General features: G+C 42.7%; 1 protein-coding gene across 2 annotated transcripts in view; it reads right to left on the bottom strand.

Annotated features, from left to right (window-relative positions):
- LOC122672780 overlaps window positions 1-26,509 on the bottom strand; it is a 254,565-nt gene that overhangs the window by 189,267 nt on the left and 38,789 nt on the right. Inside the window, exons 12-17 of one of the 2 annotated variants that reach the window (XM_043870268.1) lie at window positions 17,822-17,980; window positions 17,584-17,676; window positions 17,107-17,458; window positions 16,894-17,007; window positions 13,892-13,987; window positions 13,709-13,776 (exon numbers count right to left, since the gene is read on the bottom strand). In XM_043870268.1, the coding sequence (XP_043726203.1) occupies window positions 13,709-13,776; window positions 13,892-13,987; window positions 16,894-17,007; window positions 17,107-17,458; window positions 17,584-17,676; window positions 17,822-17,980 (882 nt within the window). Of the gene's footprint in view, window positions 1-13,708; window positions 13,782-13,891; window positions 13,988-16,893; window positions 17,008-17,106; window positions 17,459-17,583; window positions 17,677-17,821; window positions 17,981-26,509 lie in introns of those variants that run through there. The other variant, XM_043870269.1, reaches the window with a different exon arrangement.

Raw genomic sequence — 26,509 nt, 5'->3', positions numbered from 1 at the left:
AGCTACATAAATCAGGGGTTGTAGCTCCTTTGTGGTGGGTGCCACATAAACTGAGGGTCAGTGCTCCCTGCGGAAGGTGCCGCTAAAAGATTGCATTGTGCATTGTATTACGGCTGGATTTGGGTTGCAACCCAAGTGATCATTTGCACCGTGGATGTAGGCACACTGTCGAACCACGTATTCACCTATGTTATGGGTTGTATTGCTTTGTGGACATTGTGGATGTGTGCTATGCAGGGTGCTATGTATGATTGTGTACACTTGGTAGACCTGGCCACATGGTTGTGAGTACATGTGAATATGTGATTGCGAGGTGTAAGTATGTGAATGTATGTTATGGCTATGCGCTTGACTGCCTGTGACACCAATGAGTGAGTAAACGAGTTGGGCTGAGTTTTTGTATGCCACTGATTCACCCCCCCCCCTCCTCAGTGAAAGCCTGTATTCAACAAAAACCATGCTTTCTATCCTATACAACTAGGAAAAGGTGCTGGAAAGGAGGGGGGACCTCAACCATAATTGAAGATATAAATAAAAGTGCACATCATCATAAAATAAATGTTAATCATTTACTCATTTTCAATCACAGGTAGGATTCTGTTAAATTCTTCAGTATTTCATGACGGAAATTTGGGGAATTGAACTTACGTCTATGTGACCCAAGCCCTCTTTATTTATAATATATCATATGAAGTACAAGTTACAATTATACCCTTAGGGCAACAAAAGCTAAAGCCTACTAGAAAAATATACCCTTATACTCATATTACAACACTCCCCCTCAAGTTGGTGCATAGATATCAATCATGCCCAACTTGCTAACAATAGAAACTGTTGTAATATGGGTTCAAGGGAAAATTTGTCCTAGGGGTAATTGTGTCCTTGTACCTATTCTAGAATGTTCTCTATCATATTATAAATAAAGCATGGTTGTGGTCACACTGACCAAGCCAGTATTCACGGAATTCAACATGGCATTAGAGCCAAAAATCATCCAGGAATATGGGCAATGAATTTTTTTTCCCCTTTTTTTTCTTTCTCTCTTTCTTTCATGATCTCGCCCTAGCCTAACCACCGTCAGCCACCACTCACCTTCCAACAGCAACCACCACTTCTGCCAGCCTTCTGCCAACCTCCGCCGACCTGCCGCCAGCCCCTCCATTCCTCCCGTTAGCCTTTCCGCCCCCTTCCAACCTCCCGCGACCCTTCTCAGCCTCTCTTTCTTTCTCGAGGGAGCCTTCTCCAACCTTGCCGCCTTCTCTTTTACACCCTTGGTGGTGAGTTGACTCCCACCAAGGGCCTTTTTCACCTCCATACGCAGTAATTTTTTGGGCTATTTCTTTCTGTCTTTGAGATTTTTTTCCAGCCATCATGCCTAACAACTCGGAGATCACTACTGCTTCCTTTGGCCCTGATGAAACGACGCAACGTTATTTTCTGCCGTTCCCAGGCAGTCCTATTAAATTAAATGGCAGCAACTATCTCTTGTGGTCTAGTTCTTGCTTGTTCGCAATTGGTTCCCGTGGTCTATCTGGCGACATCACCGGAACCGCTGTCAGGCCTCCCGATGCTGGTGTTGCACAAGATCGATAGATGAACTTTAATTTCATGGTCTTGTCCTATTTGGTTAATTCCATGGACCAAGAAATTGCCGGGCGCTACCTTCTCCTTGATACGGCTGCCAATATCTGGAAGACAGCCTAGGACACATATTCTTAGGTTGGGAATGCTGCCCAATGTTATCAGCTCCGTCAGAAGATCCACTCGACCAAGCAGTTGGAGTTGTCCCTCTCTCAATATTATAATCAAATGTGCACTATGTGGCAGCAATTGAATTTTTTGGACACCTTCACTGCTACCTGTGATGTTGACGCTACGGCTTTGCGGAAGTGGTAAGATGGGTTGAGGGTCTTTGATTTTTTGGCTGGTCTCAATATTGAGCTTGATCATATCAGTGCTAATATTCTGAATCGTGATCCTCTTCCCACTCTTAAGCAGGCCTATGCAATCCTATCGGCTGAAGACAGTAGGTGTACAGCCATGTTACTCGTATTGCTCATGAACGATCGGCCCTCCTTTCTGGGTCTCAATCTTCTTCCTGTGGGAACTCTTCCCGTGCTAATTGGTGGTGATCAGCCGACTAGTGATCGCCCCCCTATTAAATGTGATCACTGTGGGAAGGAGTAGCACACTAAGAACCAATGTTGGAAGCTTCATGGTCGTCCTGCGGATACCCGTGGGCATGGGAAGGGGGGTTCCAATCGGCCCAACAATGCCTGTGCCCATCAAGCATCTACTGAAAAGCAGCCCAAACAATCTCTTTCACAGGTTGTGGCTAAACTGCACAATCTCCGGGATATGATGACTCGCTTGGACACGTCTTCTTTGGCATTTGTGTCTCCTTCATTGGCTGCTTCGTCTGTTTCTCTGCCTTCCGATCATTCCACCACTTCTTCCATGGGTATTCCATTTGGTGGCAATTGCACCTCAGTCAAACCCGATTCTTGGGTCATTGACTCAGAGGCAACCGACCATATGATAGGTTCGAGTAGCTAACGGGTCTCTTTCTCCTATATCGGGAAAGGGGTCGGTTCAGTGCACCTCTTCTCTGTGCCTTTCCTCTGTCTTAAATGTTCGTAAGTTTTCTACTAATTTATTGTCCATTAGTAGCTTCACAATGGATTTAAACCACAAAGTAACATTTTTTCCTAAACACTGTTTGTTCCAGGACTTGGACACGGGTTGTACGATTGCATGTGGTAAGATGGTTGGTGGTCTGTACGTCCTTGATAGTTCACCGGTAGCCTAGACATCTCAGTCTCCGTCTTCTGATCCCACCTCTATGTTACTTGAGTTGAATAATTGGCATCGTTGTTTGGGTCATCCCCCATTGGGGGTTTTATCAGTTCTTTTTCTTAGTTTATTGAAACGATGCAATCCGAATATTCTGAAGTTGATTTGGAAAATCTCTTCAAAGCATGATTCCATTTGGATTAATTGGGTATACTCCCACCTCCTCAAACAGGACTCCATCTGGACTGCTACCACCCCTGCTGATTCCTCCTGGGTCTGGCGCAAGATTCTTCTTCTGCGTCCTCTGGCCCTTAGTGCCACCTCCTCCTCTATATCTGACGGGTCCTCTATCTCCCTTTGGCTTGACCCTTGGCATCCCAACGGTGTCCTTTATAATCTTCTTGGAGCGAGAGCTGTCTACTCCACCGGCATTCCAAAGTCCGCCCCTCTCAGTCATCATTGCCCATGGTACTTGGACCCCTCCCTCCCCCTTCCCCCACTCCTTCTCCCAGTTCTGGGACTCTCTCCCTCCCCTCCCCCCCATCCCCCCCCCTATCCATGCGGACAAGACCATCTGGCTTCCCTCCACAAATGGCCTCTTCTCCTTTAAATCAGCCTGGAACCTAGCTAGACCCCATGCCCCTCATGTCATTTGGCATAGACTTATCTGGTTCAAAGGCCACATCCCCGGACATAGCTTTCTAGCCTGGAGAGCCCTCAAACTTTGCCTCCCAACCCAAGCCTTCCTACTTCACAGAAAAATCCCAGTCTCCCCCCTTGTATCCTTTGTTGGACCGGACATGAAGACATAGATCACCTATTTTTTGACTGCCCCTTCTCTTCTACCATTTGGAAAAAAGCCCTTACCTTCATTTGGCCTCGCATTAGGAGACCTCTACCCTTTGCCAGAGAGTGGCTTTGGTTGGACACGAGCTTTTCTGGGCTAACCATTTGCGACACTATTGGGCGACTTGTTTTTGTTGCAACTCTTTATCACATTTGGATGGAAAGGAACCTTAGAAGATGGACCTCCAACTCTCGCTCGTTCAACCTGATTTGGAAAGCCATCTTCTTTGATGTCTCCTCCAAGCTTAGTGTTTTGCCTTTGATGGCCGTCTTGGACACCCCAAGGAACAGGCATATTGTTGTTTCCTGGGGTTTAGATGTCTCTTTATTGAGAGCCCGCTAGCGGGTTTGCTCTCCCCCCCCCTTCTTTTCTTCCCCCGTGTATATTCCCCCCCCCCTTCTTGTCCCTTTTCCTTTTGGCAATACAATTTTTAATTCACTAAAACAAAAAAATGGTGCAAATCCAAAACACCATTTTGGGTGACTATTTTTGCAATTTGAACATTTACATGTGTTTATATAGCCAAAAATCCATCTGGACCGTCTCCATCCCTACGGATTCCTCTTGGATCTGGTACAAGATCCTCCTCCACCGCCCCTTGGCGCTTCGAACCACTTCCTCTACTATTGCTGATCGGTCCTCCATCTCCCTCTGGCTCAACCCCTGGCACCCCAATGGATTTCTCTATAACTTCTTTGGGTCTAGAGCAATCCACTCCTCCGGCATTCCCAAGTCAGCCCCCCTTTCCTCCATCATATCTCATAGATCTTGGTCCCCCCTCCTCCCCTCACCCTCTCCCTGATCTGGAATTCCCTTCCCCCCCCCCCTTACCCTATCCCCCCCAACTCATGCGGATAAGGTTATTTAGCTCCCCTCCACAAACGGTCTTTTTAGCTTTAAATCTGCCTGGAACCTAATTAGGACCCAAACCCCTACTGTCCTATGGCACAAGCTAGTCTGGTTCAAAGGTCATATCCCTCACCATAGCTTCCTGGCCTGGAGAATCCTTAACCTTTGCCTTCCAACCCAAGCCTTCCTCCTACACCGAAGAACCCCTATCCCTCTTTCTTGTATCTTCTGTTGGAACGGTTCCAAAGACATTGACCACCTTTTCTTTGCTTGCCCCTTTACCTCCCATCTGGAAAAAAGCCCTTTCATTTATCTGGCCTCGTAGCACACCCCTCCCTTTTGATCGAGAGTGGCTCTGGCTGGCCATGACTTTCCTTGGTTGCTCTATCTGCGACACTATTGGCAAGCTTGTGTTTGGCTCAGCTCTTTACCATATTTGGATGGAGAGGAACCATAGGAGATGGACATCCAACTCTCATCCCCGACCTCATTTGGAAAGCCATCTTTTTGGATGTCTCCTCTAAGCTTAGTTTTTTGCCTCATAAGACTTTTTTGGATTCCCCAAGGAACAGGCATATTGTTGTTTCTTGGGGTATAGATAGTGCTCTTTTACGGCCCCTTACCCCCCCCCCCATTTAGTTGGGGCTGGGGTATGTTTCTTCCCCCCTCTTTCTTTCCCTTTCGCCCCCCTGGGGCTTTGGTAATAGATTATTTATTCACCAAAATATATATATATATATAGCCTAACATAGGGTTTCCATGAAGTTTCAGGCCTAAACTTGGCCTAAAACCCACCGAAATGACCTACCGAAACATAACAGAATGTTAACAAAACAGGAATTTCGTGAATGGCTTGAATGATCAATGAGATCAGTCAAGCTCTCTATTTATAATAATAATAATAATAAAAGAAATTACAAAGGGAAACACTGTTCACGACACTGTTCACGACACTGTTCACATGAACAATGTCACAGCCCAAATTACAATTCTATTCTTGTTCAAAAGTACATAAATAAAGCATAAATAAAATACCAAAAATACCCTTATAATATCGGGTAACACATCTCAACACTCCCCCTCAAGTTGGGGCATAAATATCACTCATGCCCAACTTGACTAGACTAGGATAAAACAACTTCCCACTCAACCCTTTAGTGAAGACATCAGCAAGTTGATCTCCAGACTTCACAACAGGGATACAAATCTGCCCACTCTCTAACTTCTCCTTGATGAAGTGTCTGTCAATCTCCACATGTTTGGTACGGTCATGTTGCACTAGATTGTGGGCAATGCTAATTGCTGCTTTGTTGTCACAGTACAACATCATTGGAAGATGAACAGAACCACGGATATCAAGGAGTAAACTCTGAAGCCACAGTAACTCACATATGCCCTGGGTCATAGCACGGAATTCAGCTTCAGCACTAGATCTTGCCACAACATTTTGCTTTTTACTCTGCCGTGTGACCAGATTTCCTCCAACAAAAGTACAATAGCCGGAGGTAGATTTCCTGTCAGGGTTACCACCCCAGTCAGCATCTGTGTAAGCCTCAATGCAAAGATGGTAATGAGGAGACAAAAGGATCCCCTTTCCTGGAGCTGACTTCAAGTAATGGAGAATACGAAGAACAGCAGCCATGTGAGTGGAATAAGGATCATGCATGAACTGGCTCACAAGACTCACAGCAATGGCAATATCTGGTCTGGTGTGGGAGAGATAAATCAGCTTGCCCACCAATCGTTGATATCTGCCCTTATCAACAGGTTCGCCATCCTTCTCTTGCAGACGGGTCGTAGCTTCCAAGGGAGTGTCACAAGGATGACAACCAAGAAAACCAGTCTCAAATAGTAAATCTAGAACATACTTTCTCTGGGAAAGAAAGATGCCTTTTGGAGAACGGCCAACTTCAATCCCAAGAAAATATCTTAGCTGTCCTAGATCTTTTATGTCAAATTCCCGTCCCAAGAAAGCCTTCAAGTGAGAAACTTCATCTGTATCATTACCAGTCACAACTATATCATCAACATAAACTATGAGAAGAGTGACCATTTCTCTCTTTCGCTTGATGAACAGACTGTGATCAGCATTACTCTGTTTGTATCCACAGGAGACCATGGCTTTATGAAACCTACCAAACCATGCCCGTGGAGATTGCTTCAACCCATAGAGTGCCCTTTTGAGCCCACAAACTTTCCCATTGGTCTTGTTAGAGGAAAAACCCGGAGGAACATCCATATAAACCTCCTCTTCCAACTCCACACGACGAAAAGCATTTTTTATATCCAACTGCTGTAGGTCCCAGCCAAAGTTGACAGCACAAGACAGTAAGACCCGGACAGTGTTCAACTTCGCAACAGGGGCAAATGTCTCCTGGTAGTCGATCCCATAAGTCTGAGTGAAGCTTCTGGCCACAAGCCTGGCTTTATATCTATCCACTGTTCCATCTGGCTTCTGCTTGACAACAAATACCCATTTGCACCCGACTGGTTTCTTACCCGAATGAAGAACAACTAGCTTCCATGTCTCATTTTTAAGTAAGGCCGTCATTTCTTCCATCATGGCTGCTTTCCACTTTGGATCTGCAATCGCCTCCTGCTATTTCTGAGAAATAGAAACAGAGGAAAGAGAAGAAACCAATGCATGATAGGAAGGAGATAAAGCATCATAGGAAACAACATTGGAGATGGGGTGTTGGGTGCATGACCTAATGCCTTTAGGAACAGCGATAGGTAAGTCAAGGGAAGGATCCTTACCAGATGATGTAGCAGGGTCTGGATCTAGATCAAGTGCAGACGATTGTGGAGGTGGTATGGTGGTGGTGGTAGTCTCAACTTGTCCTGTGCGCTCCCGGGTATATACCTTATCAATAGGGATTTGACTGACTAGTCTACGCTCCCCCTAAATAGGAGACGAAGTTACAGAGGGCTCCCCCTGAATAGAAGCCGGAAGAAAAGCAGATACATCTTCAAAACCCTGATCCTGCTCCCCCTAAAGAGGTGTCTGGGAATAATATGACAAGGACTCATGGAAGACAATATCCATAGAGACAAAAGTACGTCGAGAAGGTAGATGGTAACACTTATATCCTTTCTGGGTCGCAGAATAGCCCAGAAAAATACACCGAATGCCCCGTGGATCAAATTTCCCATGAGGATGATGATTGCGGACATAGCAAACACAACCAAAAACTTTGGGGGGAACCACAAAGGAGGAGGAACCCTGGAGGAGATCAACGGGGGAACGACCATCAAGGACATGGGTAGGCACACGGTTGATGAGATAAGCAGCGGTAAGAATGGCATCACCCCAGTAGTGAGAAGGAACCCGCCGTGCAAACATAATGGCCCGGGCTACCTCAAGGAGATGTCTATTTTTCCTTTCAAAGAACCCCATTCTCGCAAAAGGCCAACACACCGGGTCCGATGGACAATACCATGTGCGCCAAATAAAGTTGGTACTAACCCTCCATGTACTCTCTGCCATTATCACTGCGTAAAATGCGCAAGGTGGCATTGAATTGGGTCTGAACCATACTATGAAATAACTGAAAACAACGGAAGACCTCACTTTTATGGCTCATCATGTACACCCAAGTGGCACGAGTATAACAATCAATAAACGAGACAAACCATCGATGACCAGAAAGGGAAGTACAACGGGAAGGGCCCTACACATCAGAATGAACCAAAGCAAAAGGAGACTCACTTCTTTTATTTAATGAAGAATAACTGGAACGAGTCTACTTGGCCAAAACACAAGCCTCATATAAAAACTCATTCCTATTACAAGGCTTAATCAAGCGCGAAAACAAAAGAGACAAAGTACTAAGGGATGGATGACCAAGTCGACAGTGCCAGAGATGAAGGTCAAGGGACGAGGTGGACTGTAAATGATGAGCTGTAGAGGAAGCCGAATGTAAAGTAGAAGGCTGACCCGGGTCAAGTAAGTAGAGACCACCCTGCATCTTACCACCCCCAATCGTGCACCCCGTCTCTAGATCCTGTATGACACAATGAGAAGGGAAAAAAGTCAATTTGCAGTTCAGATCTCTAGTTAGACTACTAATAGAGAGAAGGTTGGTAGAAAAGGACAAAACATGCAAAACAGAATTTAATGAAAGGGTAGGTGAGCAGCGTATGGAACCCTTCCCATTAATAGGAGAAAGGGAACCATTAGCTACTCGAACAATGTCTTTGCCAGAAGATGGAGAATAAAGATGAAATACATGGGAGGAGCCAGTCATGTGGTCAGTGGCACCGGAATCTATAATCCAAGGACTAGATACAACCGATGCACCCAGACTACTAACTGGAGTACCTGAGGCAAAATTAGAACCAGGAGGGGCAGCAGGTGCAGATGCCGTAGTGGGGGCAGCGGAAGAGGCCTGTCGCATGCGACGGAAAGCTAGGAGCTCATCCTGAGTAAGCCCAATGTCAGATGAAGGGGCGGCAGCAGCAGCAGTAGTAGGAGAATCAGCCATATGAGCCTTGGGCTTAAACTTCCCACGGGCTTTCTTTTCCTCAAAATCAGCAGGCTTCCCATGGAGCTTCCAGCATTGAGCCTTAGTATAATAGAGCATGTTGCAGTGTTCACACTTGACAGGACCTTTAGGGACAGCAGTACCACCATCAATAGTGGTAAGAGAAGGAGTACTGAAAGCAACTTGCAAGGCGGATCGATCAACAGTAGAGGAATGCAACATAGCAGCCCGACGAGATTCCTCATTATAAACCAAGGCAAAGGCCTGCTCTAGGGATGGAAAAGGGGACTGCCCAAGTACTTGCACCCGAATAGGATCAAACTCCATATTTAGTCCAGCCAAAAAATCATAGACACGTATTTTGTCAATGTGTTTGCGATAGGCAGCCAGATCACTAGCAGTAAAGGGCTGATAGTCGGAGTAATGATCCAATTGCTACCACATGTTCTTGAGGGCAGCATAATATTTGGAGACAGAGAGCTCCTGTTGGGTAGTGGCATTAGCCTTCTTTCTAATCTCATAGACCTGTGCATCATTCCCCGTGCGACCATAAGTCTCTTTGGCACCATTCCAGATAGTATGGGCTGTGTCCAGTAGAAGAAAATTGTCTGAGATACCCCCTTGCATAGAATGGATCAAGTAGGACATCACCATCGCATCATTAGATAACCACTTGTTGAGCTGAGAACCCACTTCCACTGGTTTAGTTGTTGGCCCAAGAAGATGGCCAATGAGGCCACGGCCAGCTACTGTCAAATAGGTAGACCGAGACCACTTCAGGTAGTTAGAGCCATCATGTTTGATTGGGGCAGCAAGGGGAAGAAAATCAGTCCGGGGCTGGCCATCAATGCCAGAAGAGGCCGAAGAAGAATCTGAACTAGTCATTGCAGTAGGTAACCAATCTTCAATGAAGCAGCAAACAGCCAAAAAATATCCAAAAGAAAATTCTGGAATTGACCCCCAATAGAAGAGGGCTGTATTGGAGCAAAAAATCTCAGATATGTAGGCTGGGAATGATGTCGAATGAAGGCAGCAGGAACCAGCAACCCAACCCCAAGATCGATTAATGTCAGGGTTCTGAAAAAAACCCTAAGAAGAGAGATCGATAAGGGGCTGGGGTCTTCAACCAATCTGATGAAGTGAATAGGGGCTGAGAACAATATCAAATAAAGATCCCACAATAGAAGATGCAGCCGAAACAGATGTAGAGGCCTGATCTCCAAAAAAAATAGGAATCTTCAAATCGCAGACAGTTCTTCAACTCCACTCGATCCAAAAAAGAGGCATAAAAAAGGAGGTATGTTGGGGCAGCAACTAGATCATTACAATCACCTTAGTAGTGCTGCCCTGATGGAGAAGAAGAACCAAAAGAAAGGAAGAAAGAAAAAGGGAAGAAGCTCGATGGAGGGAAGGAGAAAAAAAATCGAAGGGAGGGAGGTGGGTTTTGAAAACCTAGATCAGAGTGTATTTGGCTCTGATACCATGTTAACAAAACAGGAATTTCGTAAATGGCTTGAATGATCAATGAGATCAGTCAAGCTCTCTATTTATAATAATAAGAATAAAAGAGATTACAAAGGAAAACACTGTTCACGACACTGTTCGCGTGAAGTGTCACAGCCCAAATTACAATTCTGCCCTTGTTCAAAAGTACATAAATAAAGCATAAATAAAATACCAAAAATACCCTTATAATATCGGGTAACACATCTCAACACAGAAAAAATGCAATATTTCAACCGAAATTTCGGTCAGACCGAAATACCGAAATGAAACGAGTTTTTGAACATTATTTATAACCGATGGAGACCATAGCTTTATGAAACCGACCAAACCAGGCCCTGAGAGACTGTTTCAGTCCATATAAAACTCGGTTAAGCTTACAAACTTTCCCATGAGTTTTCTGGGATGTAAATCAAAGTGGAATATCCATGTACACCTCTTCCTCAAGTTCTCCATGCAGAAATGCATTTTTGACATCTAATTGTGGAAGATCCCATCCTTGATTCACTGCACAGGAGAGCACAACTCGAACTGTGTTCATCTTGGCCACTGGGGTTTTTTTTTCATAACAAAAGAGGGATTTCCTAAATGCTGATGCCTAAGCATCCCAAACTCCGTTGTACTATTGTCACTACACCCAAAACATACAAAGAAAATTCCCAAGACAGCTATGGCATGCCCAGTTTAAAGCTGCTTATCCTCTTCAATCTTTCTATCATCTCAACCCTATACCTAAATATCACAGGACAGAATATCAGTCATAATACTGAGACATACCAATCATGTGATCAATAGCTCCAGAATCAATGACCAAAGAGGAAGTGGAAGAGATAGAAGCCTGCAACGCTAAGGTCGAAGAATCTAACACAGTTGCTGTAAGAAAGGAACCACTCAACTGTGACATAACCGTCGGAAAAAAAAAACTGCAAGATCTTTCTTTGTTGAGGGAACAGCTGTCCATCTGTAGTCCAAAGGAATGCCCCATAGACTCGGTTTCAGCCATCCTAGTGTTTACTCTAGCTCGCTGTCCTTTGCCGCCTCATATACCAACAGGTACAGGTCTAGAGGGACGTCCATGAAGGTCCCAGCCAGTTTCCCTACTGTGCTTGGGTTTGCCACAATGGTTACATCTAAGTCTATCTTTGTCATCCCCACTAAACCTTGGCCTCTTCACCAACCACGCCAACTCCCCTGTGACCTAGAGGCAAGAGCAGATCTCTCCACTCTTCTTGCATCTTCACTTTGTGAATAGCCACACAGTTCATCTAAAGATGGAAGGGGTGATTTTCCCAAGACTTGCACCCGGATTGGTTCATATTCCGGGTTCAGCCCACCAAGGACAACCAAGACATGCTTTTTTTCAAATGTTCTATAGACTTTTGCCTCATCCTCCAGATTGGAAAGCTGGAGATCCCTATAGTGTTCATACTCTTCCTAGAGACCAACAAGTATGTTATAATACTCAGAGATAGTCCTGTCCGGCTGTCCCCTATTTCATTGTAATAACCTTCTGGAGGAATTGGTAGACATTAGCCGAGTCAACCACTTGGTCAAAATTCTTAGCAACACTATCCCAAATATTATTGGTTGTCTCCTTCCGCATAAACCTCCTACCAATCTCAAGTTTCATGGAAAAAATCAATCAGTTCAAAAAAGATGAGTTCTCCATCTCCCAATTATGATATGATGGATCACTTGAATGAGGGGTGTTGCTGTTACCAGTTATGTAACCTAACTTCCAATGACTACGCATGAATAGCTTCACGAAGAGAGCCCAGTCCAGATAGTTGGTGTCTTCCAACTTAACGATGGATATCTGGGTGTGCGGATTTTCAAGGGCAATTAGACTGCGGTCCAGCCGAGGCATCCACTGGTCCACTAACCTCAGACACTATGTGCGAGCATACTAAGGAAGTTGGTCGGATACCCAAACCAGATGGGGAATGCACACTTTACCTAGACACTCCTTCCCAACACTCACACAACAGTTCAAGCTAGCAAACAGATCACACAACTTGAAGAAACTTCAATCAAATGCACATCTGAAGGTGTGGGTTCATCCTATTACAACTCAAAAGCCCCAAATAGTACAAGTTACCAACAAATAGCACTATATAGCCTCAAGCTTAACATTCAAGGCAATAGAACGACCAGTAAACCAGAATCTGGCAGTACTGTAGAACAGTAGAGAATCGAGTTGCAAACCAACAACTCACCTCCTTTGCAACCAAGGTCATGGGGGCTTGAAAGGAGGACCCTTGGGCGATCCAATAAGCCCAGTCCCAACTTCAACTGATCCCTAAGGAGAGAGAAAGAGAGCAGGAACTACAGAGCTGGTGGTACCCCTGTTTTTATTTCCTTGCTCATAAATCTGATTTCACAGCTTCAAATCTTCATCAGTATGTCTTCTAGTTGATGGGTGAACAGCTTAAAAAAAACTTTTTACATGGTGCAGCCTCTGTTGGAGCCCTCTACTCTTCTAGGGTTTCAAAAAACTAGAGGTACAATGGAGAGACAAGTTGTTGGTTGACACCCAAACCAGCTCTGATACCAAGTGCAAAGTGATAAAAGGAGAAAAGAATAGAGGAAGAAGAAAAAGAAGAATACGCAAGAATGCTTGGGGAGAGAATCGATTTCTCTACATTAAATTTACTGACATGTCAATACCACGCAAGATTACATAAATACCCCCAAACTAACATAAGAATACCTAGGAAGTAAAAATAAAGGCTTATTTAACAAAGTACGCATAATACCCTTACCTCATGAACTCTAACACTTATAGCATCCTATCCCACATTAATTATTGGAGTAAAAAATGTGAATTTTGTTTGCCATTTGCAATGAGCTGGACAATTGGGAAGGAGGGGAAAAACCAGACTCTCAAAAGACATATAAGTCCACCCTATGAGAAGTAAACTATCAAGCTGCTAACACAATGTTCTTTTTTACTTAAACTCTTATATAAGTTCAACAGGATCAGTTTTGAAACGTCCATCAACAGTTGAAACAGTCTTCACAGGATGACCTCTATGCATGGTTGATGCACAGTGATTCTACAATCAATGACACCACTAGACGCTAGGCTTGTCTTTTTATACATGCAGCTTTTCCCCTTTATTGCAAAATAGACAAAATAAATTGTCAACTTAGTAACATCCACATTCTGACAAACACAAATAAATAAAAAAATGGTCATAAAAAGAGAGCCAGAAAATTAGTCAAAGTGAACCTGCTTTGTTCTTCAAAAACCATTTGAAACTGCTCTTGAGCTCTACGAGTCACTTTCTCTAGTTTTATCTGCTCTTCACAAGTTTCCATAAAAATAGAATGTCATCAGCTTCTCAAAAAGTCCTCAATTGTAATGCATCAGCCAGACAGCTGTTCTTTTATCATCAAAATTAAAATTCCTCACCTGCAAAGCAGTTGCAGTCTCCAAAGCAACAGTGGGGCTAACTGCACTACTTCTGTTCAGAAACTCTAAAAACCGGTGACAACTTTCCATCAAAACCTGCAAACATTATCAGGCAGTAAAATAAAGTAAGAACTAAGATACCTCATGACAAATTTATCTTAAAGAAGCCAAATCCTAAGAGTAGTGGTAACAATCAACTCAACTAAGCCTTACACAATTTGAGCTTGACATATGAAAACATGAAGGGCAAATGAAAATAAGGTTCTTAACAGCGAACCTTGAGTGTCCGGAAAACCCTAGAGGCCCTTTCCTTCATAATGTTCTCTGGAAGCCTCACATCCCATCCAAATGCAAAGCCTTAGGATGCAAGATTGCCCAATTTTAAGATGTTTCTGCTATTCATCCGCTCAATGATTGGACTGATGTTATTTTCAATAGGCCGACGAGACTGAGGAGAATCCCTTGGGCTCCCCCTGCCCCATGGAAGTTGAACTTTGATGGGTGCTCGTATAGGAATCTGGCCCCTTTAGGTGTGAGAGGAATCATTAGGTCGAGCGCTTTCAGTCTGATTGGAGAGGGAGACTCCACGCATGCTGAGACAGACCTGTCCCTCAGATGACTGGAGTTTTCTCTTAGGAAAGGTTAAGTTGAAGGATATTCTACAACATTTATAGCATGGGTTAACTCTGTCGAGGACAATTATAGGAGGTTCATTGATGCAGATTCATCACCGAAATAAGCGTGTTTTATTAGGAATAGCTCTAGGGTTGGGTTATATACATGTTGGGCCTTTGATCCCATGGGTTTTCTATGTATTGGTCACTTTTATGGACCTAAAGTCTGGGTAATAGGGTTGCAAACAAGATTAGTTGTTTTAGTTCCATACTTACTTTTATTTTGGTGTTTTTGTTCATAAATTGAACCGGTTCAACCAATGGTTCAATTTATGTGATTTTAGTAGTTTCCTTTTAAGTGTTTAGTGGGGCTGGACTACGACTCTGTTTTGGGTCTATTTCAGTTTCCTAGTCACTTTAAGTTATACCTAATAGGTTAAGGATTGGGTTAGACCTGTCCTTTTTTAGTGTAGGAATTTATTTTTGAGTCTTTTATATTAGGTTGTAAGGGGGGGCAAGTATTGAACACGAATTTTGATATTAATGAAAAGTTTTTGCTGCTCTTCTTCTCCATTGAAGATTTTTGTCTTGTGTGATCAAGGCTGGTGGGATCGGTGTTTGATCTGATTGACCCCTTGCGGTGGGAAGCCCGGGTGGTTCGTTGGTGGGATTGGTGTTTGATCCAATTGACACCTTGCGGTTAAAGCCCAGGAGGTTCATTCAAGCTCTCTTTGTTCAAGTTCTGGTTTTTCTTCAAAGATTTTCATTCAAACAAGCTGCTGTCCAAGTACTTCTTGGACAACAGTAAGTTTGAATCATCCCAAACTTAACGGTCCTAACCATTCTTCTTCTTATCCTCCATAAACCCAAACCCTAGATTCTCCCATACGTTTTTCATTTTTCCCATAACCTAATTTTTTGTCCAGACCAAACCAGTCATCAGATCCACTCCAAAACCAGATCGAGTTCCCCATTCCTAGCAAGGAACAGTCGATCCAAATCTCTGCCCAAGATTCCCATCCTAAACCCTGGAGTCCAGCAATATTCTCTTCCCAAGAACCCAGAAACCTATCCCTAGAACTTGCTGCCGATTCTGGTTAACTATCCTAGACCCATTAGAACTTAACAGGACCTTCATTGATAAACTCCCCTACCTCAACTTGACATAACACATCAAACCCTAACCCTAATTTCACCAAAAACACCTATTTTAGCCTAGACGATTTAAAGTTCATAGCAGGTCCTGGTTTATTGGCTTCTAGTTGGTCTCCTACCAATCTAGAACTACATTATTCATGAATGTCATTAGAAATATTAAAAATATGGCTTCTCAAATTAACTACTCATTCCATTGAAAGCAGATGTCTGCAAATGACTTGGCAGGTTTCCTTAGAAAACAAGGAGTGGTTAGGCCAAGATAATGTTGGGGAAGTGAATTCCTTTTGTAGCTGCTGTTGGGGGTTGCAGTGTAGGGTTGCATTTTTTCTGATTTCCTTCGTGTTTTGGTGTTTGTTGACCGTCTTCTCTGTACAGGCCTTCTTTTTTACCCCTTTTTCTTCCTCAATAAAGCTTTATTATTTATCAAAAAGATCAAAATACAGTGAGCTAGAAGTAGATCTTTGTTAGCTCCTACCAAAGCACATGTCCTGAAATGTATGTTTCACACTAAGAAAATAATAGCAAAACATGCATTATCCAATGAATGGCACAGTAACCTGTTTTTCCCTCCGGACAGGTAACAGATTTTCTTATGAAACATGCAAGAGAAATACTCATATACACCGAGACTGACCACATCTAAGACTAGCTGCACCCTACCAGTTATTAGCTGTAAGGGGAAGTTTGTCCCACTCTACTTTGGCAATGAGTCAATATGAGATCTATTCGACTCTCCATATTATTTACTAATATCTTCCTCCCATACCCTTTTTTTTCTCCTTTTTTTCTACTCCAAGGTTGTCATCTATAAGATCAACACAGATGAATGATTAAAAAAAAAAAGAAAAATATCAGCTCAATGAAGAGGTGGAATAAATATTAAACACATGGTGCAGTACACAACAGATTACCAGCAATAAGGAAGCATTTGCATCTGATCTCCAAAGAAACAATAAAAGTAATTGTAGTTATTCCTCAAATCAGATGGTCTAGAAATTAAAATTTTGCACTATAAGCCATTCAGGCGTAGATTGCCTAAAAAAATGCTTAACGGAAAGGCATGAAGAACATGAAAGGTCAATTTAAAACATATCAGACTTGAATACTATTACTGAAAACATCTAATCCAACCAAGGTTGTCTTTAGGAATGTTCAATCTAGGAAGAGTAATAGATAACCCAATAATAATCCATCAAAAAAATAGGAACATGTCAAGTTCAAAAAAAGCACCGTAACATGGCATGGAGCAATTGTTGCCGAAAGACGCCAGTCCACATTCTCCCCAACTGGTGAATGCACAAAACTTGCAGCTAAAGCATTCACCTTCTTCTCACTGCTAAAACTCTGTAATTTAGATCATTTAACACGTAGAACAAAGATATCAGTGCACCAAACTAAGCAGAACAAAGATCAACCACCATGGTGATTAGCTAGGAAATCAACCTGTGCAAGTGAACCTTCAGGAGCAGATAAACCATAGAATCTCAACGACACATTACAATGGGTGCTTCGACCATAAAGCTTCGTGGTAGCATGAAGTTCTTCAAATCTACCACAAATAATCTCTGTCTCATTGATATCAATGATTCTTGCAGCCGCCTGACTGATAGAGACACTCACCAAAAAACGTATGATATTCTGCAAATCCTTTCCTGAATGAAAAGCCGACTCCTCATCAGGCTGGTAACTCAATAATTTATTAATTGCCTGCCATTCTTCTTTAGTAAGTCTTTCCTCCATCAACTGTGATCCCTCTGGACAACTTGCACCAGAGGTATCTTCAGAGGTAGTACCCCTGGGAAGGAAGAGCAAATAAATTAAGCTTGTCTGAGTAAATGGGTGACAACAACAACCAATTACTACTCAGCCACACAAAAGGTCATTGTAGTTAAGAAAACAGGGCACTGAACTCTCACTAACCATCTAAAAGAAAACCAGCTTCTCTTCATTTGACTCCTTCGTTGTGCTGCTTCCTTTGATCTTACAGATTCAACCTTAGCATGTGCAAGTAACCTGAAAAAGCATATAAAACTTGAATCATCAAAAGTAATTACAAAACAACTTACAAAGCCTGTCGAAATTGACAAGACAGAAGGTTTAACTTGATCATATTTCCAGTTCCAAAGATAGCACAAAGATTCCACCTAGATCTGAGTACCTCCATAAAAGGATTACTTTAGAATCCAGATCTTTCTCAATATTCTTAATTTCAGAGTTATCATTGGTTGACAGCTGTTGCAGTGAAGCAGCATATAGTTGAATATAACGGCGACGAAGTTGACAAAGATGCCGAATTCTGTCCCATGAGAATCGATAGCTGAAATGGGAAGGCAAGCCAAAAAGTTATTAGACTGAAAAAGAATGCTTGTTGGCACTTTCAGACATCCTTAGCAAATACAATGAACCATTCAAACCAATGCATAGGATTAATCATGCATTTAAACCTATAAGGGGCATAAGTTACTTAAAGCTCGATATGAAAGGTAAAACTCTGGCAATAAAGATTTGCAGATAATAAAGAATAAAATTTGAAGCATAGTTGTCACAGCATCTGAGCAACCCAAGGCGTCGGAAGGGGTCTGGATGCAAGGCAACCAAGGCACCTAGACGCCTAGGTGACACCTTAACAACTATGATATGAAGTAGTAATAATGTAGACAACAGTTCTAGTAAGAACCACTATACAGTAGGATCATTATATAACCATATCAGTTGGCTACAGCAAAGATATCAGAAACAGAAGCGGAAAAAATAAGACTGAAATTAACCAGAAAATAACCAGCAGCAGATTTAGTAATTCAGAAACTCAGATGGAGCTGGGGAACAACTGAAGGTAGATCTTATTGGGTTGAATGAACCTTCAGAATCTCAGCCACAAGTAACGGCTAGATGCTGAGATATCAACAGATCTCAGAATTAAAAGGTTTAGTTCAGATTTAGAAACTCACAGATATAATCAAACCTGACCATTGGATTGGACTCAATTTACCATCGAAGGAAAGGTTCACTGAGGGTACTTCAGCCTCCAAATATCATCAACAACTGATAGATGGATCTGGAGATCAGAGAGCTTGAAGTTGCTGCAATAAAACTCAGATCTGCAGAACTGCAGGTGATTTGAAACCTTCTCTAATCAGCAACAATGGCAGCAGTGAATGTATACTCTCCTGTTGAACCGATGGGGAACCCCAGCAGTAATAGTAGCCCTTGGTTGATCTCAGTAATGCAAAAAAAAATCTTAGAACAGAACAATATAAACAAGGAATTGATGGGGAAGAAGAAGGGAAAGGATAGATAGGGGATAGGGATAGGAGGGGGTAGGCTATCTCAGCCTTGGGTCTCTCACAGTCTCACCCACAGCTAACTCAGCTGTTGAAACAAAGATCTCTCTCAGACCTCAACCAAGCAACTGCAATTTTCATTGACTTTTAAACTGATGGAGGCCTCTAAGGGCATTACATATTATAGACTCAAGGAGTCAAGGGTTGATCCCAAAATAGTAAGTGTTTGCCACCAAGTAGCTTACAACCAAAATGGAAACTTCCTATAAAATCAAGCTGCCATACATCAAAATAGAAAATCCTATTTTAGAGAAGAAAAAAAAAATAGTAACAACTGAAATTAGAAGGGACCTAAGATTATATTGCAACGAAATAAAATATACTTTCTAAAACTGAAAATACAAACTAAACTATGGCAGCATTAGGATAAAATCTTTCTCCACTTGATGGGCCCACAAGATCTTCTAAAAAGCATTTCCACACAAGGTAAATATGGGATGTGACACTGTTCACGTGAACAGAGTTTTGGTCTGTTTTTCTTCATATTTCGATCTACATCAAAATAAGCAACGTTTAAAGTTATGGTATTGGGTATCATATCGGAAGGATGATTTAAGAGATGTATCGTATCAGAGAGATACAAGAAACATTAAAGATACACATTGAAATGTTAGAATACATGTGAAATACAGGTTTGAAGCATAAAACACTATCAATAAGTAATAAGTAAACTATAACATGTATAAAGAGGAGAACAAAGTACAACGAGACAAGTGCATTCATTGATTATGAATAAAGGATGAGGTTTCTTATGTGTACTGCAAAAAAAAAATTCTCATCTTCAGTTTGTGGAAGGTTTAGGATTTAGATGCATTTATAATTGGCAAAAAACCCTAGTTTGATGCAATCAGTCAGGTTGTTTTCACTAATCTAGTGATCCATTGCAAAAAAAACGACACTAAAAATCAATATTTGAGCAAAAAATTCAAAGTTTTGATAAAAAAACTGTTCTTGCCGAAATCTGGTTCCCATCCTTGTTTGTTGGTTGTTTAATCACCAAATGATGATGAAATCAAAACTACTAGAGTTGCTTTTGCCAATAGAAGCAAGGAATAAAGTAGATTTTGTCAAAACAAAATTGATTAGGATTGTCAAAACAAAGTTGATTTTGTCAAAACAAACTATCGACCATATTGGGTCATGTACCGACCCGATACAGTCAATACTTTTTTTAGGTATTGTATCGATACCTTAAGGATACGATACTGTAGAATTCCGTGAATACTGGCTTGTCTTTGTGACAATGGCCATGCCTTTATTTATAATCTAAGAATACTATAAATATGGAATGACTTGCTCAACACTCAACTAACACATTTAACATGTGAATAATGAACCTAGACACTATAGGTACAAGGACAATATTACCCCTGAACCCATATTACAACACTCCTCCTCAAGTTGGTGCATACATATCAAACATGCCCAACTTGCTAACAATAGGAAAAAATAATTTGGTACTGATTTCTTTGGTAAGAATATCAGCCAACTATTCACTAGACTGAATGAACAGGATACAAATTATCCCTTGTTCCAACTTCTCTTTGATGAAGTGTCGGTAAATCTCAACATGTTTGGTACGATCATGTTGAACCGGGTTGTGAGCAATGTTGATTGCCAATTGGCTGTCGCAGTAGAGCCTCATGGGAAGATCAGCATTCATCCCCACATCTTAAAGAAGCCCCTTCAGCCAGAGCAGTTCACAAATACCTTGTGCCATAGCCCGAAATTCAGCTTCAACACTAGATCGAGCTACAACAACTTGCTTTTTGCTCCTCCAAGTAGTTAGGTTTCCTCTAACAAATGTGCAATACCCGGATGTTGACTTCCTATCATCAGGGCTGCCGGCCCAATCTGCATCAATGTAAGCTTCTATCTGGAGATGATTATTTTGGAGAATACAGTACCCCTTTTCCAGGAGAGGACTTGAGATACCGGAGTATCCTGTATGCTGCTTCCAAGTGAGAAGAGTGAGCATCATGCATATATTGACTGACAATACTCACAGCAAATGTGATATCTGGTCGGATATGTGAGATGTATATTAATCGGACAACTAACCTCTGATAGCTGCCCTTGTCCATCGGGTCACCTTCCTTACTCTTCAAATGTGTGTTGGGCTCCTGAGGGGTATCCGCTGGTTTACATCCAAGCATCCCTGTTTCATTCAATAGATCCAGGGCATATTTTCTTTGGGAGAGAGATGCTCTTAGCTAAATAGGCCACCTCAATCCCTAAGAAATATCTTAATCTGCCCAAGTCCTTGACTTCAAATTCTGTACCTAAATAAGTTTTTAGCTTCTGCATTTCCTGTACATCACTACCCATGATTACTATGTTGTCAACATAGACAATCAAGATTGTCACTTACTGTCCCACCCTTTTAACAAACAATGTGTGGTCAGCATTGCTCTACTTATACCCATATGCAACCATAGCCTTATAGAATCGGCCAAACCAAGCCCTTTGTGACTGCTTCAGACCATACAAAGCCTTCTTCAACTTACACACCTTTCCCTGAGTCTCTGAAGAGGTAAAACCAGGAGGTATCTCCATGTAAACATCCTCTTCCAAGTCTCCATGTAGGAAGGCATTCTTCACATCGAGTTGTTGGAGTTCCCATCCTTGATTCACAGCGCAAGAAATAATGACCCGCACAATATTCAACTTTGCTACAAGAGCAAAGGTCTCTTGGTGGTCAATTCCTTGGGTTTGAGTAAACCCTTTGGCCACAAATCTTGCTTTGTATCTTTCTACTGAGCCATCAGCCTTGTGCTTCACAACAAAGACCCATTTACAACCAACAAGTCTCTTTCCCAAAGGGGAACATACCAAATCCCAGCCTCCCAGATCTGATTTTTCTCAAGGGCAAGCATCTCTTCATTCATTGCATCTTTCCATTTCTGTTTGGCTATTGCTTCCTGCCAATTGTTAAGAATAGAGACAGAGGATAAAGAAGATACGAAAGCATGGAAAGCAGGAGTTAGGGAGTTATATGACACAGTTAGAAATAGGGTGTTGTGTATAACTTCTTTTTAGTTTTCTAATAGCCATGGGTAAATCAAGACTGGGATCAAGAGGAGGCTTACCAGAAATACGACTAGGAGCAAGACTTGGAGTAGGAACAAATGCCGATTGTGTAGGTGGTGCAGTGGTGGTGGTCTCTTTCTCTTTGTACCGAGGGCCATCCAAAGGAAAATCAGTTCCCCGAGAGTACGTTTGTTTCACATTTTTCTCCCCCTGCACCTATTGTTCAGTCTGTCCCACTTCTTGTTCTTGACTTGTAACTCCATCTTCTAGTTCAACCGAAACATCCTCTATAGTAGGTATTTCAACATCCAGAGGAGCAATCAGCGGGACCTTTTCACCACTTAGAATCTCCCCCTGAAGAGGTACTGGCTGCGGAAAGTAAGCCTCAGACTCCCGAAAAACTACATCCATGGTGACAAACACCTTTCTTGTAGGAGGATGATAGCACTTATATCCCTTCTGGGAAGCTGAGTAACCAAGCAAAATACATTGTGACCCTTTGGGATCAAACTTGCCGTGTACATGGTGATTTCGTGCAAACACGACACAGCCAAATACTTTTGGCGGCACAGTAAAAGTGGATTTCCCAACCAGCAGATCCAAGGGACAGCTGCCATGTAAGACCCGAGAGGGAAGCCTATTGATGAGATAAGTGGTGGTGAGTACAGCATCACCCCAGAAACGAGGAGGCACAGCCATAGAAAACATAAGAGAATGAGCAACCTCCAATAGATGTCTATTCTTTCGTTCAGCCACCCCATTTTGAGCAGGAGTGTTAACACAAGAAGTCTGGTGTATGATCCTGTGGCTGTCAAAATACGAGCAAAAGGCACCATTCATATACTCTTTACCATTATCTGATTGAAGAATCTTCACCTTGGCATCGAACTGGGTCTGGATCATTTTATGGAACAAAAGGAAACAATTGAACACATCACTCTTGCTAAGCATCAAATAAACCCAAGTTGTCCGGCTAAAACAATCAATGAAGGTGACAAACCATCTAAAACCAAAAGTAGAAACACATCGGGCAGGCCCCCATACATCAGAATGGATTAAACCAAAAGGAATCAAGCTTCGATTATCTGTAATTGGAAAAATACTTCTAGTTTGCTTGGCCAAAATGCAAGCATCACAAGAAAATTTGTGTTTATTACATTGCTTCACTGGACTAGGAAATAAATAAGATAAAACTCCAAATGGTGGATGGCCCAACCAACGATGCCAATTTTTCAACTCAAATAGTGCAGAATCAAAAGTAGAAGATGCCGGCTGAGATGTCAAAGCTGTCCGAGAATCGTCAAGCACGTACAGACCACCAACCACCTTACCACATGCAATCGTATCATTCGTTTCCAAGTCCTGAAATAAACAATGAATTGGGAAAAAAATTACTTTGCAATTTAAATCCTTAGTTATGCTACTAATGGAAAGCAAATTAGTAATAAAGTTAGGAACATGTAACACAGAAAAAAGAGTCAGAGAGGAAGTGCACTGAACAAATCCCTTTCCCGAGATAGGAGATAGAAACCCATCAACAACACGAACCTTAGAATGACCAGACAGAGGAAAATATGTGGAAAAAATAGACGAAGAACCTGTCATATACTCGGTTGTCCCGGAGTCAATAACCCAAGAATTAGGCATGACCAAGGTGCAATTCCCACCAAATGAAATACATGTGGAAGAAGATGGATTGGAAGGGGTAGGCAGAGATAGAGCCGAGACAGCCATGGAAGGAGATACAGATGCCGAAGAAGATGTGTCCAAGCAATTCACCATATCCCGTAGATTGTGTAATTCAGCCATTACTGAGGAAAGAGACTGATCAGGCTGGTCTTCATTTGCGGCCTAATGAGCACGCGTATTACTGGGCCGATTGGAACCACCATTCCCACGCCCCCGAGTATCTGCAAGGCGACCATGAAGCTTCCAACATCGATCCTTGGTGTGCCATTCCTTCCCACAATGATCGCATTTAATCGGGGGGCGATCACAAGCTGGCCGATCAGTAGTAGCAGGACGATAAGAATTTCCACGGGAAGGCTAGGAACCAGAAACAAGGGCTGATCGTTCCTGAGTCACAGGATGAACCATGGCTGTACGCCAACTGTCTTCAGCCGAAAGGATGGCATACGCCTGCTCCAGAGTGGGAAGTGGATCCCTATTTAAAATATTCGATCGGATGTGATCAAACTCAGTATTGAGGCCAACCAAAAAATCAAAAACACGTAAACCATCCTCCCATTTCCGGAAGGCCATAGCATCAACATTAGTGGTAGCACGAAATGTGCCCAAAAAATACACCTGCTGCCAAGGGCACACATTGTATTGTAATACTGAGAAATAGATAACTCCATCTGCTAGGTACTTGGTAGAATGGATCTTCTGACGGAGCTCATAACATTGGGCAGCATTCCTAACCTGGGAATAGGTGTCCTGGGTTGTCTTCCAAATTTTCGCAGCCAAATCAAGGAGGAGATAACGCCCGGCAATGTCTTGTTCCATGGAATTTACCAGATAGGACATAACCAGAAAATTGAAATTTGTCCATCGATCAAGTGCAGTACCAGCCGTAGGCCTAATCTGCGTGCCCGTGATGTAGCCAGAGAGACCACAGGAACCAATAGCAAACAACCAAGAGCGAGACCATAAAAGATAATTGTGGCCATTCAACTTGATAGGATTCACCGGGAACAGAAGAAAGTCACATTGCGATGAACCATTAGAACCAGAGGAAGCAGAAGAGGTCTCGGAAATGTCAGGCATGGTAGCTGGTAAAAAAAAACGATGAAATAAACCTCCCAAAAAAAAATCAGAAACTCAAAACATATGTAGGAAAGGGAAAAAACCCTCGGTGGGAGTCAACTCACCACCAAGGGGATGTATAAGAGGGGCAGCAAGGGAGAAGCCTCTCGGGCGAGAGACCTACAAGGTTGGTGGAGGTGGCGGAAAGGGAAGGAAAGGCCACGAGGCCTGGCGGAAGGGTGTGGTGGGCCTGTCGAGGGTTTGCGGTAGAGGTAGAGGGCCTAGCAGGGCTGGCGGAGGTGGCGCTAGGTGGTGGAGGGGCTGGCAGTGCTAGTTCCTTGGGGCAGAATCATGTTGGAGAAGAGAGAAGGAGAAAATATTGAAAAATAAAAATTAATTCCCACATTCTCAGAATATTTTTGGCTCTGATGCCATGTAGAATTCCGTGAATGAATGACTTGCTCAACACTCAACTAACACATTTAACATGTGCATAATGAACCTAGACACTATAGGTACAAGGGACACTATTACCCCTGAACCCATATTACAACAGATACGTATCGGTTAGTATCGTCGGATACACTAGGATACTTAAAACCATGGTAGTAAGAACAAGTTCTAACATAAGAAGCTGCAGGAAAAAAAATTGTAAAGAATTTTTCTTTTTATTTCAAATATTTAATGCAATTGCACCTGTATTTTTGCTTGAAGAGCCCAAGCCCAATTTTTTTCTTTTTTTTCTTCTTTTTTTTTGTCTTTTTTTTGGGGGGGGGGGGAGGGGATGAAACATGGTGGCAGCTGAGCTTGGAAAGGTGCCGAAACCTCCAGATTCCTCCATCATATCCGTTGGGCTTCCACTTGCCTTCCCAAAGATGAGGGAGGCCTCAGCTTAAGAAGGATCAAGGATTTCAACATCACAAGTATCCTCCAGTTGATTTGGAAAATCACGTCTAAACATGATAGTATTTGGGTCAATTAAGTATACTCAAACCCCCGCAAGAAGGATTCTCTATGAACTACCTCCCAGTCCTCAGACTATTCCTGGGTTCGACGCAAAATCCACCTCCTTAGACCCATTGCTCTTAGGGTCATCGTCTCTAGACTCTTCCCTCTGGCTAGATCACTAGCATCCTATGGGCGTTCTCGTTTCTGTTGTTGGTGCGAGGATGGTTTACTCCTCCGGAATTCCTAAGCTATCCTCCATTGCCTCCATCATCTCCTATGGTATTTGGTCTATCCCACCTCTCCCCCTGGCCTTTCCTCGGTTTGGGTCTCCCTTCCCCCCCCCTCGGCACAACCCTACCTCCTTATCTAACTCTGCTTCCCGGCTCCCTTCCTCTAATGGCCTCTTTAGTTTTTTTCCTGCCTGGGATTTTGTTAGAATTTGTGCCCCTACTGTCCTTTGGCATAATACAGCTTGATTCAAGGGTCATATCCCTTGTTATAGCTTCATAGTTTAGAAAACCCTTACTCACTGCCTCCCCATCCAGTCCTTCCTCCTCCGTAAACAGATGCCTGTTTCCCCCTTGTGTGTTCTCTACTGGAATGGTTAGGAGGACATTGACTACCTTCTCTTCTCTTGTCCCTTCACAGCTTCGGTTTGGAAAATGCCTAGGATAGCTCATAGCTGTTGGCCTAGTCACAGAAGAAACCACCCCTTCTCTAGGGAGTGGCTTTGGATGAACTTGACCTTCTCAAGTAGCTCTATTTGTGACACACCAAGC

This window comes from Telopea speciosissima, chromosome 8 (assembly GCF_018873765.1).
Source record: "Telopea speciosissima isolate NSW1024214 ecotype Mountain lineage chromosome 8, Tspe_v1, whole genome shotgun sequence".
Lineage (NCBI taxonomy): Eukaryota > Viridiplantae > Streptophyta > Magnoliopsida > Proteales > Proteaceae > Telopea > Telopea speciosissima.
Note: the sequence above shows the minus strand (reverse complement) of the source record. Positions and strands in the feature narration are given on the sequence as shown.